General features: G+C 39.4%; 1 protein-coding gene across 1 annotated transcript in view; it reads left to right on the plus strand.

Moving 5' to 3' along the window:
* The window catches only part of LOC143041809 (uncharacterized), a 21567-nt gene that overhangs the window by 6297 nt on the left and 270 nt on the right, over positions 1-15000 (plus strand). The window contains exons 3-4 of the mRNA XM_076213882.1: positions 5355-5912; positions 6824-15000. The exon at positions 6824-15000 is cut by the window's right edge and continues 270 nt beyond it. Coding sequence (XP_076069997.1) covers positions 5355-5912; positions 6824-11512 — 5247 coding nt within the window. The 3' untranslated portion in view covers positions 11513-15000. The remainder of the gene's footprint in view (positions 1-5354; positions 5913-6823) is intronic.

The following is a 15000-nucleotide window of genomic DNA, read 5'->3' on the forward strand; positions in this document are numbered from 1 at the left end:
GATACGTCTGAGCTGAGGTTCGAGCCCTTGGCTTGACTTCGTATTAGTTTCCGTATATGGGGTCATAAGGTTGGATAGAGTGAGAAATGAGGTGTAGAGGAGGGTGGGGGCGGACAAGGAGATAGGAGATAGAGTTGATGAAAGAGCATTAGGATGGTTTAGACACATGGAAAGAATGAGTGGAGAAAGATTAGTAAAAGAGGTGTGGAGGGCAGAGGTGGAGGGAGTGAACATGAGGGGGCGAACGAGGATGAGATGGATGGATGGGGTGAAAGGGGCATTGGCAGGTAGGGGATGTATTGAACAGGAAACGGAGAAGACAGGAGATAGGGGTGAGTGGAGAATGGTTATGTATAGATGATACTGTGAAGCAAGGAAGGGAGTGGGAGGAGGAGAGGGTTTAGGGAGTGATTATGTGTAATGTTGACGAAGTCCGAAGGGATTTCTCCCCGTCTGCTATTTTTCTGTATGAGGGGGCAGAAGGAGCGATCACCTTGCTGTGGATGTGCTGTGTCTTGCTGCACTGCTTTTGAACCAGGGCAGTGGGCAGGATACAATGATGACCCGTCATCCATGAGGAGCTGAGATGAGAGGGGAGAAAGGGTGGTGGATGGAAGTGGAACAGGTAGGGATGAAATGGGTGGGAGTGGGTGTATGCCTTTGACTTTAGGTACCTCCCGTGTAAAGGGAGAAAGGCCCTTGATATATAGAGAGAATATATATGTGTACATGGATGCATATACGATACATACATACATACATACATACATACATATATACATACACACATATACACATACAAACATACATGCATGCAAATATGAATATATGCGTATGTATATGTATGTGGGCGCATATATATATAACTGTGATATACACGAAAGTAGCAATGTTCATGGGTCCTGTGTCTTACACTATGATTAATGATATATCTAAGCTTCAGATTCATGTAAGGTTCAAACTTGGCTTCCTTATTCTAATTGTATATACCATAATTTTGTTTGTGTGTGTGTTTCTGTATTTACCTAGTTGTATTTACCTAGTTGTATTTTACGGGAAGGGGAGCTATGCTCGTGAGGTCCCGTCTTCATATCTCGTTTTATCTAGACTGTTTAATTCGTGTATCGTTTTTGCACACACCACTTTCTCATCGAACTTGTTCCAAACGTCTATTACCCTGTGCGGAAAGCTGCTCTTTTTCAGGTCTCTTCTATAAATGTCTTTCTTGGTTTTCTTTTCGTGTCCTCTTGTGTCTCTATTATCCCATTTTATTAGATCCTCTCTATCAATGGTTTCTACGCCTTTCATGATTCTATTAATATTTATCAAGTCTCCTCTCTCTCTTCTTTGCTTTAATGTCTGTAGCTCAAGTTTTGCTAGTCTCTTTTCATATGATAGTTCTAAGAGTGTTGCTCCCAATTTCGTAATTGCTCTTTGTATTCTTTCAAGTTTTATTATACATTTTTTGTACTTAGTGACCACATCGTCGCTGCATATTCCAGTCTTGGTCTCATCAAAGTGACTAGTCTTTTCTTCACTATTTCTTCGTCTAGGTATGTAAATGCCACTATGATTGGTCTTGGTGAATTATAAGTTTCGCAAATTTTTTTATATATGTTTCTCAAGGAACAGATTATTCAGAATAATGGCTCCCAGGTCCTTCTCATTTTCTACTTTTTTAATTTCTTCTCCCAATTTATATGATCCCACTATTCTTTTTTTTTGCTTCTTCCAAATTCCATTATACTACACTTCTTAATATTGAATTCCATTTCCCACTTCCTACTCCATTCCCATACTTTATTGAGATCACTCTGTAGCGACTCTCAATCTTCTTCGTTGTTCACTTTTTTCAACAATTTTGCTTCATCCGCAAAGAAGCTCATATAACTTTCAATTCCTTTATCCATATCATTAATATATATAGCAAACATTATTGGGGCAAGAACTATTCCTTGTGGAACTCCACTAATCACTTCATCCCAATTAGAGTGTGTCTCTTATCACCACTCATGTTTCTTTAATGCAAGAAGTCTTCCATCTACTTCAGCAGTTTCCCTGTATTCCTCCTGCAGTTTCTAATTTCTTTAGCAATTTCTTATGTGGCACCTTATCAAAAGCTTTTTTCAGGTCTAGAAATTCACAATCAGCCCATCTATCTCTTTCTTGTATTACATCTATTAGCCTTGAATAGAAACACATTAAGTTTGTGACGCATGATCGTCCTTGTCTAAATCCAAATTGCCTTGGATTTAGTACGTTTTTTTTTTTTTTTTTTTAAATGCCTTACCCATCTAATTTTGATAATTCTTTCACAAATTTTAGCTATCGTACTTGTAAGAGAGACCGGTCTATAGTTAGTAGGGTCTTCCTTGTTTCCCCCTTTATATATTGGTACTATATTTGATCTTTTCCAATCTTCTGGAATTTTTTACTTCTTTCAGTGAACTGCTTATTAGACTATGTATTTTGTCTGTTAGTTCATTCCTGCATTCTCTCAAAATCCAGTTTGCCATTTCATCTGGTCCATGCGATTTTCTGACATCAAGTTTACTCAAGTGATTTATCATTTCATTCCTTGTTACTTCTCTTTCATAGGGGGACTTTCTCCTCCCACTCTAGGTTGTATGTTCTCCCTCGTAAACACAGATTTAAAATGCTTGTTCATAATTTCTGCCATTTCTATTTCCTCTGTGTATTCAACACCTCCATGTCATAGTTTCTCTCTTTTTTTTTTTTTTTTTAGTTGATTGTTTACAAATCTGTAAAATAGTTTGGGTTGATCTTAACATTTTCTATGACACCTTTTTCGTATTTTTCTTTTCTTCTCTGCACACTTGTACTTATTTATTTCTATAACTAGTATATATTTTCCATTTTTCAGATCTTTTGTCCTTTTTCCACTTTATCCAAGCTTTATCTCTTTTGTCTTTTAACTCCCTGCATTTTTTGTTGTACTAATACTTTACATGTTCTTTTTCTTGTTTTTGTCTTGGAACATATTTTTCCACTACTTTATAATTTTTTGTCAAAATATTCTATTTCTCTTCTACTGTTGTTTCCTCCTTATGTATCCTTTTCCAGTCTGCTTTTTGAAAGAATTCTCTTATTCTATAGAAATTTGTTTTACCATACATCAACCTTCCCTTTCTATATTGTTCGTTTTTTCATGTATTTTCCTCATTTAGCTCCAGTTCAACCAATATGCGGTCACTTTTACTTATTGGTGTCTTATATTCAATCTTGTCCACTATTTCGGGTTCTGATGTGATTATTAGGTCCAGTCTTGATGGTTCTTCTTCATTTCTATACCTATTATTCTCTTGTATCTATTGATTCATTGTATGTTCTATAATCATATTAAGTAGTACATTTCCCCATAGGTCGTCTCCACCCTTCACTGTCATCTCTTTCCAGCAGATTTCTTTATAATTAAAGTCACCCGTTTTAACTATTCTTCCTCCATCTTCCATTATCTTATTTAGTGTTATCCTAGTGTCTTCTAACATATTTTTGTGTTCTCTCTCTTCCCAAGAAGCCGTTTTAGGAGGCACATAATTTACTACAAACTCCCTGTTCTTCCCATTCCTGTCCTTCACTTCCATCATAATCATCTCTACTCTATTCTTTCCATATGTGACATTCCTCATGTTTGTATCCTTCTTAGTCAGGAACATAAACCCACCCCCTTGTTGTACCTCTCTGTTTCTAATCCAATAATTATATGCACCATGTCCTACACTGTTGGGTGATAGTGGACCTTTCAGTTTTGCCTCTACAATTCCCATTATGTCCGGTTCTTTTTCCTTCAGGTAATCATTCAGTTCGTTCAAGCCTGTTATTAAGCCATCTATATTTGTGTAAGACATTTTTTATTTTCTGCTACCTCCATCGTGTTTTCTGTTTCCCTTCCGTTTTTCTCTGCTATGAACCATTTCCTCACTTTCATATCCACTACTCTCCATTAGAATTTCCCTTTGTCTGACTCTGTTCTTTTCTCGTTTCTTCTTAGCTTCTAGTCTTTTTGTTTTCTCCTCCTCTCTATCTTCTTTATTCATTTTTCTTTTTATCCATACCTGTTTATATTGATCACTATTTACTAGTTTCCCTGTTTTTGTTAAGTTATTCTCTGCTGTCGTTTGTGACCTGAATTTAACCTTAATTGATCTGGTCTTATCAGTATTGCATTTCCTTATTCTATATATTTCTTCAATTTATTTCCCTGTTTCTTGTTCATCCTCTTGAACTACTTCTAATATCTTGTTTACCTTTTCCTTCTCCCCTTTTACTCTTGTAGTCCTATTTGGATTATGCTTCTCTTCCATCACTAATATAATTATACATTTCTTTTTGTCCGCGAGGTCTCTTACTATATTCTCCTTGTCTCTCATCACTTTAATAATTGTGTCCTTAGTTTGTTTTTTATCTGTGTCACTATATCTCTAAATACAATTTTGTTGTTCCCTCGGACTTTTCTGCAACCCTGTGCTTCTTTTACTATGGACTCTTTATTCTCTTTATTATTGTTCTTTAATTCCTCATTCTCATCTTTTAATTCTTTTAACTCTCTTTTTAATTATTCTATTTCTTTAGTTAGGTTTTTGTTCTCCTTTAGTTCTTCCAATTTATCAAATCTTTGCGTAATCCGTGTAAGTTGGCCGAACCTAACTTCCCAGTGTTCGATAATTTTCTCTAGTGTTTCCTCTAGACTTGCTAATCGGGGGAGGTTGGCATCCCCGCCCTCATTAAATCCATGAAAATTATTATCTCCACTTTCTATTGTGTTGTTCTTATCTATATTTCCGATCTTAGTGCCTTTACTGATATTTTCGACTACACCTGCGTCGTCTGCAGCCCTCTTGTTGACATTTCTTCTGACGTCCGGGGTAGCCCGTTCGTCTCCTTTCTCATTTCTTTCCATTTTCCTCAGTAATCCCTCTCTCTCTTTTCTTCACATTCCCACTACACCACGAGCTTTCCCCTTCCCTACTAATACCAAAACTTACTCCCTCGTTGTTGAGATCGACGAAACTTGAAGTTTTCCTGGAGTTTCAAACTTCGCTGTCACTTCGACCGACGTGTGTGTGTTTCTGTGTATGTGAGTTCATGTGTGTGTGTGCATGCGTGTGCACGTGTGCGTATGTGTGTGTGTGTGTGTGTGTGTGTGTGTGTGTGTGTGTGTGTGTGTGTGTGTGTGTGTGTGTGTGTGTGTGTGTGTGTGCGTGTTTCTTTTTCATTTCAGTTGAGTTTGACTTTTTCATAGATAGACAATACACAATAAAAATATGCTGTGTTAGTGCTCATATATAATAGTTTTATGGCATACGTGATTTTTCCTTTCTTTAATCTAACAGAGGAACTGGATCTGTAAGTATCTTTCATCCCATTCTCCCCATCTCCTCCTCCTCCTCCTCCTTCTCCTGACTGAAGGATCTTTTGTCAATGGGGATTTGGAAGACCATGGACAAGAGATGTCTCCGCCCTCTCCAACTATGGAAAGTCCTGGAAGACCACTAAGAACCGGGAGCTTCGATGGCGGTGACTGGTCAGACTCCAGGTGGCAAGAAGATCACATCATATCATGGGAGAGTGTGCAGGAGGAACAACGGGAAGAAGCCAAGGGAGGAACTGAGGTGGTGCAAAAGATGGTAACCAAAATTGCCGAAAAGTGTTTCCAGGTCCTTGAGTATCAGAAAGAGGCCAGAGGGGGAACTGAAGTTTTGCAAGAGATGGTAACCAAAATGGCCAAAGAGAGTTTCCAGGGCCTTCAATTTCTTCAAGAATTGAAGGATGACGAGTTGACGACATTCGACCTTGTTGCAGGGATATCTAAAGGTCCTGACATAAATGCCATGGAGGAAAGTGTGTCAAGTAAACATCACAAAGAATTCCCATCTAGGTTTGAGAGTCAGGTTAGTCATATACAAATAAATGTTTTTTTATTCCAAAAAAATAATTCTTATGGTGATGCTTATAAGGCTAATTATGAAACTAATGTTAATGTCAATATTAAATCTAATGCTAATATTAGTGCTAATAAGTCTAATACAACTTATGTGGTTATATGTACAGGGGCCTCCAAATGTACTACTTATGGGTTTGTAAGTCCTTTGCTCGTTTTAGGGAAAATTATTCTGTAGGACCATACTTCTGACCCACCCTGTATATTTTTTGTCCTTATATACAACTTCACTATGACCCGGCGTGTTACACTTGTCCACACCATACGAAGCGAGTAGGCAACCAATGCGCCACAGTATTGTAATCCCCTCCATGGTCTTATGAAGTGACCACAAAGTGTATACATTGTGATTACACATACATACATACATACATACATACATACATACATACATACACATACAGTACACCTACATTGTGATTACACATATCTATATCTTGCTGTAGACTTAAATAGATTCTTCCTCTGACCCTGTTTGATCTTACCTGACAAAGTCAGGCCGTCGTTCGAGGCAATGGGTTTTTATTATATTATCAATTTAATTATTACTATTATCTTTATTATTATCTTGTTACACTTCCTACATGGGTCAAACAGCCAATACTTAATATCATCGTCGTATTATCGAACCGTGTGGATTTGTGTGTATGAATTTGCGTTTGTGTGTATGAATTTGCGTTTGTGTGTGTGTGTGTGTGTGTGTGTGTGTGTGTGTGTGTGTGTGTGTGTGTGTGTGTGTGTGTGTGTGTGTGTGTGTGTGTGTGTGTGTGTGTTTGCGCATAGCCTTTTGGCTGATCCTTACCCCATCAATGCAACTAGGTTACATTTCTCAACAAGTTCTCTTTCTCTGTTGATCCATAGTCTTCGTCGAAGAAAGCCATCTCAAGAGCTCGTGGGCGACTCCAAGAATGGTCCAGTCAAAGTCTTCAGGTCTTCGAGCGCCACAGAAACTTAACCACGCATCACCGAAGGCGACGATATAGCGCCGAGGAAGAAGCAATCTGTCCTGAAGAACATATGAATTTTATAACGACGTCTTTTAAAAGTGGCTATAACATAACTGACTTCTGTTTGGTCCACATTTGCAAAGCTGGTATGTTTAGTCGATCATATGAAGTTGAACATTTATTTTGGTTTTATAAACATGAAAAACTGTTTAATGATATGTGTTACAATGAAACAGAAGACTGTTCCGGAGGATCCTTCCATTTGCGGTCATTCAACATTCCAGAGGAAAATTCATTGTTGATATTAGGTCCGGAGTGTAACATGATCACTAAAATCCACATATACCTATTTTATCACCGTGTCAGGCTTCCTAACGATTGTTATAGAATTCTATGTCAATCTTCTTTTAAAAACGTTGTTCTTTTCAATGTATCAATCTTTTACACACAGGCCCACCCAAACCAACAAGCGTGCATAAATGCTCTCTATAATCACACTCTGAAGGAGGGGGAAGAGCTTAGGGGAAATAACATTGAGGAAAACGATCCAGAATTGTGTTACAATGAAGAAGCTGAGATCGTCTACGGGATTTCCAAAAAATATCCTTTCGATGAACCCTGTTTTGTAGTTTCTGTCACAGTCAGCGTCCCTGATAACAATAACACTGTCTTACTGTTAGGAAAAAAAACATGTACATTCTTTGAGAGCGATGACACACATGCACTGATGATATACCTTCAGACACGCCGACCAATCACGGACAGTTCTTTCTACAAATGCCTCCTACTTAAAGAATCAGCAGATCCCTTCCACAGTGCTCATCACCATGTAGGTCTTATTGACAAGTACCTGCTTGCTAAAGCATGGGAAGAAAGGCGTATCAGCAAGATGATGGCTGATTTCCTCTGCCAGGGTAACAATTCCTTCATCTCCATTGTCGAGACCAATGGAAGGATGCACATTTTCCCTGTTCTGATTGGAATTAATACATCCTTCATGGTATCACATTCTTTCACGAATAAGACTGCATGGAGTGGACAGTTCCTCGAAACGAACAGTTCCTCCTTGAATGAAACTGGCCCGGTGTCAAAGAAATTGCCTGCACTAGAGCTCCAAGATCCAGCGGAGAAGAGTACTTTTCCTGTAAGGGCTTTCTTTTACTCGGGATCCGCCTTGTGGTGTACTCCACCCTTGACTCTCGTAGGAAGGCGTAGATCAATTGCTGCCACCTTGGCCGCGCTGTCCATTTACGATCAAGATCTCTACAAAGCCTGCCAGAGTACTCTTTGCAATTCAAGAAAAACCGTGGTGGAAGGAAAAAACAGGACTGAAAGTTTTTTCTGGCATACTGGCCAACTTTTCCCTGGTGATGAGAGATGTGTAAGAGTGGCCAAAGACAATGGAGGCCTATACCATGAAAACGATAGGTTAATTTTACTCTACCTGGACAGAATCCAAACGTTACCACCCTTTGCTCTTATTTCTGTGAAAAACAAAACAGATAAACTGCTTCGATTCTCGCGTCTCCCAATGTTGCTCTTTACTCTACTCCAGGAAGGCAAGCGTAGGCATATAGATTGTTTATCTCTCCTTGTTAATGGCCAGACCAAAGTCCCTGATGCTGTGATCCTATATTTTGTCAATGGAACGAAGTGGAGGCACTGCATGAAGACAGTCAAGACCGCAAATGAAGGCCTTCACAGTTGGTTTGAAGTATTCAAATCACAGTCTCCCATTACATCTGGAATATCAAAAAAAGTGTCGGGTGACAAAATGAATTTACTTTCCCTCCTCATTACAAAGGAATGGGAATTTGATGAAGCAATTCTACTGGACTTTATTGAACATCGCTTCCGTTACTTTATAAGATTTTCTAACTTAACTGTGTTCGTTCTTCAAATGTCTGGTGAAACAATGTTAAATCATCCCTTTATAAAGAGAAATTCCACAAAATTTATTCTTAATGAGAAAGCATCTGTGTGGAATCCATTTTTCGGCAGAAGCCGAATGTATTTTTTATTCCTGCACAACTGTTTTGTTTCTTTTGAAGGAAAGTCAAAGATGATATTTCATTTACTGTCAGTCTTGAAAAGATATAGATCCTACTATACAATTGATGTGTGTTCAAATAATACAATAGTTCTTGCGTCCAAAACATTAGATGCTCAACGAGTTGGGTATTATACTTCGGACTATGAAATCAACTCCTCCGTTGCCCAACAAAAAGCCCAGGATATCTTACCTGGTTGGACTGTAGAACATACTTTATACCTGCTAAGCAATCGTGACCAAATTGCCGAGTGTAAGGCCTTACCTCAAGGGCCCAGGTTCGATGCCGCTCTTAGAGCTGGAGATTGCGTGTCAAGAGAGGTGAATTCTGTCAACTATTACTTCAAAAGGAGCCTGAGTAAGACCATGTATTTTTTCATTGTGAAGTTGTGGGACTGGAAGGTTTTAGACAATAAGATAGCTTCGCATTTCGTAAGAAACTATTCGAGATTTGACTTGAACTACTTGTTGACGTTCAAGTATCGTCAGGATTTTCAATCGCTTGTCCAGATGTCTGAAACCAAAGGTTTCGTTGAACCCTGTTGCGCAGAAGACGAATTCGACACATTTCGTATCTATCAAGCTGACATGAAACACATCATTGAGAAATTAGAAGATCATTATCAAGTCAACGTATCATCCCTCATGAACGATTCTAGATACGCCTGGTCACTGAAAAATGAGCTACAGACAACAGTGAACGCTATTACTACTTTCAAGGCTGATTGTATTACTGATCTAGCTAGAGGTAGAACCATGATATACAGGGAAAGAGGAGTAACTTTTATCACCACTTGGTTCGGCGGTACTACGGTATACCCCTGCTATGCATCTCTCCCGAGGAGTTTGTCCCAAGAAGCAAACAAGGCTTTTAAGTCACGTCGAGGGACAATAAACCTATTTTGGCATGCTTGTGGCACCCAGAATATGATCGTGATTTACAACAGAACCCTAGAGTCTGAATGGTCTTATCTATCAGCCAGCTGTCGTGCTAAGCATGTTGTTTTCCTTATTTTTGCCCTACTGATCACAGTAGTTTCTATATTTGGAAACGTAACCAATCTCTTTGCCATCCATTGGTTCAACCATGGAGCGACAAGAGACCAGAAGTCTGTATACTGCATCCTTCAGTCGCTGGCTACGGCGGACCTTCTCGTGGGCGTCTTCCCTTGCCTACTAGCAGTGAAGGACTTTTTTTGTCTTATTCTAGGTCACCTGACCTTGCATGACCTGGAGCCTAGTGTTGTCTACGACGACGTCTTCAGCCACTGGATCGTTAACATAACTAGTTTCCAAGAGCTCAGGTTTGAGAGGCAAGGTTACCCAGCATTCTGTGCCTGGGTGCTGACCACGGCTTCTTTTGCTTCCCTCCTCATGATACTCTTGTTGAACGTGGAAAGATACAGGGCGATCAGAGGTAAACATTTTCCCTTCATTCACGCAGTCATTGCAGTGAGTGCCTCCTGGCTGATATCAGTCATTTTTAGCATTCTGCTTTTTCAACAGGAAAGTGGATTTCATCCGGCTGGTTACCTTGACCCCATCACTAAGTTGACGCTTTCCGTATTGGTTTCAGATCCTTCCCTTGCTTCCGCAGTAATCTACATTGAGGTCTTGTTCCTTATGCTAATAGTGGCCTCCATGGTCTTCTTAGTCTTGACAACAGTTCTTGCTTTTTTCGGGTACCGAGTGGAAGTAGGCATCGGTAAGATCAAATTTACGTTTTGCATGGAACTGGAAGACGATGACCGAACACATTTAAAATTCTTCTTTGTTTTCATATCGTGTTGTCTATTCTCATACTGTCTCCTTGCAGTCAATATATTTGGTGGCATTTTCAAAACTTATGCTGGATTCAACTTCTTCACTTGGTGGTTATTTATGGCCGGGAGTTCATGGAGATGGATGTACATTTTCACAAAAGAAAGTTTCCGAAGCCATACCTTGGCTTGTCTCTCAGATTCCATAAAAAGACTTAGCGATTGTCTTCTTATAAAAAACAAGTTCACCACAAAAGCTAACAGTCATGATTCAGTTGATGTTTCTCTTGGTAGCAAGATGGAAACAGAGAGTGGAACTTCTGCAGAGATGAGGTCAAATGCAGACTGTGAGTCTCTGAGAAAGATGGTTGAAATGAATAGCAGAAACGTGTCTGTGGAGAATCAGGCCTTTGAGAACATTGAACTACATGGGTCCAATTCAAGAGTAAAAAAAGGACGAAGTAAAACCTCAAGTGTTCCTGAAGTCCTTAATGACAATAGTACTAAGGAATTAAAATTGAAAAAGTCTGTGAGCAATGAGTACCAGAAGAAACAAAAGATCAACAGGGAAACGAGCATCGACAGTGAGTGTTTGGAAGATATTTTGGTGTCTGCAACTAAGACACAAGAACCTGAGACTAGTAAGAAAAATACCTCAGAAGGAGGGTCTTCAATAATCCTGGAATCTGAGGTAAAGACCAAAAGATCTCTTGGGCACGAGGTGTCTGATGACGTCACTGGGGGTGACGTCAGGACGGATAAATCCTTAGAGAGAAAAAAAAAAGAGTTCTAAGCAGTGAACCATAAGAGGATATTAGAATATGTGATTCCACAGATAACAAACTTCCTATGACTGATGACTATCCTGGAGAAAAAGAAGATCTAAAGGAAAACAACCAAGATAGACTCGCATAACAAATACCATTAACGGATTATAACCATTACGAGGGGTTGTCACTGACTGTCAAACTGAGAGGAGAGTGAGTGAAGAAATCTATTATGGTAAGAGGATGTACAAACCATGTGGAGCACACCTCGGGGCACGCATTGTATTGACCAAGTGGTATACATCAGAGAAGATGCACTACGACCTGACGGGGATACCTGACTGATCAGCGTGACCCGACGCTGACCCAACCCAATGCAATTATGGGTTTCCCGGTGTCACCATTGTAGCGAGTAGGCTACGGAGGAAACAGATGTTTAGGTGAATTCTTGTCCTCTGGATCACTCCGGGATCACCAATGCAGTGAGTGGGCTACAGAGGGAAGGGAAGACGTGTTTAGTGAATTCAATTCTCACCTAACCAAAGGACAAGAATTCAGTAAACATCTCTCTCCTTCCCTCCGTAACCCACTCGTTGCAAAGAACACAGAGACCTACAAGATTTTTGGACAAGTTCATGGAGGCTACAGGCAGTCGACAGGGGCAATGAGGAATATTACATGGTAATTTAATGAGGTCTTCATGACCTATCTTCATGGCATAATTATAGAACAAATCCCTCGTAACAGCGACGTAATTCAAACAATCAGGCCCGCTCTTTCGCGGATTGTTACTAATATTCACAACAGCGAAATGAATAAACTTAGTTACCGTCTTGCTCTCTGGTGTCGTTGGGTCTGGTAAAAAATGGGCTTCAGGACTGTAGATTTCATTCGCCCCAACCCTGAGTATATGATCATTCTAGGTTTTGAGATTTTTCACGATCTGATTGGTAGGATGGTAACGCTTTGATTTCACGTTCAGAGGGACCCGAGTTCAAAGCTTGCGAAAGGCCTAGCCTGATTGTTTCATGACATAACTGGCGACTTTTTGGATCTTCCAAAGTTGTGATGTCCCTTACTATCAAAGACACTCTTTAAACACTGATTTTTTTTTTTTTTAGAATTGTCAGGCGTCAGCCAGGAAATAAGTATAATAATTATAACTGTGTACATATGGTTGTACTAATTTCTTAACAATTACGTCCTGCATCAAATTAACAAAACCCTCTACAGTTACTTAGAATAGACGACCTTACTTAAACCTGTCCCTTTTTAAACTCTGGGCTTTTAGTCATTTGTCTATGTACCAAATACCTCTTCCCCCTCCCAAGGTAAGCAAATCCGATCTCCCATCCGTCAGCCATTTTTTTCCCTTTCCAACTTCCCCCGTATATGAGGCGCCCAGAAACAGAGGCATCCTCGCCACATAAGAATGAAGGGGACTGCAAGAGACCATAAGGCCTACACAAGGCAGCTCCATATCCATCACCACCTGTCATCCCCATCCATAAAGTTGTCTCACCGTTTCCTAAAAGAACTGATAGTTTCAGCGCTCACTAAATGGTTACTAAGTCTATTCCAATCGTTGACCACCCTATTAGTAAACCAATTCTTGCCTATTTCCTTCTTAAATCTAAATTTGTTCATTCTAAATCCATTACTGTGAGTCCTGCCCAGTTGTTTTAATGTGATGACCTTGTTTGCATCACCCTTGTTAAAGCCTTTGATCCACTCGAAAACCTCTATTAGATCACCCCGCACTCTGCGTCTATCCAGAGATTGTAAGTTAAGGTGCCTAAGCCTCACCTCGTAAGGCAAATTTCTGAGTCCATGTATCATTTTGGTCTTTTTTCTCTGTACTGATTGCAGTGAATTTAGGTCCATTCTATTGGACGGAGACCAAAAATATACCGCATAGTCAAGGGTGGGTCTAACTATTGCTAGATAGAGTTTGATAATTACCTCTGCACTTCTATTCTTTACCGTCCTAGCAATGAAACCTAATGCTATGTTAGCTTTATTCCTGGCGCTAATGCACTGTTTCCTGGTTTTAAGGTCCGGACTCACTAGAACTCCCAAGTCTCTCTCGCACTCAGTTTTCTCTAAAAACGTGTTATCTAAACTGTATCTATTTTTGGAGTTGTGTAGCCCGACGTTTAACACGCTACACTTAGAGATATTCCCATTTCACCGACCATGTGAACAATTAATCAAGATCATCTTGCTCTACGTCGTCTCCTGACGTAATTAGTCGTCCTATTTTAGTGTCATCCGCGAAATTACTGACATCACTATTTATCCCATCGTCTAAGTCGTTTATGTACATAATGAACAACAAGGGACCCAAAACCAAGCCCTGGGGAACCCCACTAGTAAAATTGCCCCACCTGGATTTTACTCCATTTATGGTGACCCGCTGTTTTCTGTTACTGATCCAAGCTCTAATCTATTCTAACACTTTTCCTACTATGCCATGGGCTTTGATTTTATTTAGTAGTCTCTGGTGTGGCACCTTGTCGAACGCTTTGTTTTTGAGCCAAGGACGGGTGTATATAGATTGAAATGTAATGTGTATGACTATAGTCGAATACTACTACATACGTAGAACATAGGTATTTGAACTCACTATGATATCATTGCCAATACGACATGTATTTGAAATGTATAAATGTATGTCTGTACGCAGAGACATTCTGACGGTAGTCTTAGTTTGAGTTCATTCCTGAGTAGTTTCATAAATAATCTTGTTGATTGATTGATTTATGAGTTTTGGGCCGACGGCCAGGCACTGGGACCAAAATAATATAATCTTGTTGAAATCAATATTAGTCAGGAATAAACTCAGACTAAGACTTGTGTTTCCTATTCCACTCACATATGCCTGTGGATGTGGTACTGGACTGCGGTGTTTTTTATTTCACATTTTCGACTGCCCTAGGAGAAAAAGAGACTAATCTCTTACGATCTAAGTCAAGGAAAGGAATCCTTTGGAAAATGGCTCTATCCCTATAAACCAATAATATAATGATGATAAATCAATAAACCTATAATCCAATAAACCAATAAACCAATAAACCTATAAACCAATAATATAATAATAATGATAAACCAATAAACCTATAAACCAATAATATAATAATAATAATAAACCTATAAACCTATAAACCAATAAATCAATAAACCTCTAAACCAATAATATAATAATAATATCCCTATAAACCAGGGCTGCTTTTATTTCACAACTTCCTAGTTTGAAACTTTCAAGATATTTCGGAACTATAACTATGTTTCTAGAAGTCCATTGACATAGGTGGTTGGCTGGGATCCTACGCCAGAAAGCGCTGAATAGCTTCGGCCGAAGTCGTCACGTTTGCCCTATGCATGCGCTTTTGGGATTGTTTCTGGGAACCGGAAAGGAGTGAGGGACTCGAACACACAACTAGACGAATGCGAGGCCAGCACGCTTCCGATGAGGTTGTTTATACTAAGTCTTATACTTGCTTTGTTTGTTCTT

Source organism: Oratosquilla oratoria, chromosome 32, assembly GCF_046742065.1.
Source record: "Oratosquilla oratoria isolate Oo_2021 chromosome 32, ASM4674206v1, whole genome shotgun sequence".
Classification (NCBI taxonomy): domain Eukaryota; kingdom Metazoa; phylum Arthropoda; class Malacostraca; order Stomatopoda; family Squillidae; genus Oratosquilla; species Oratosquilla oratoria.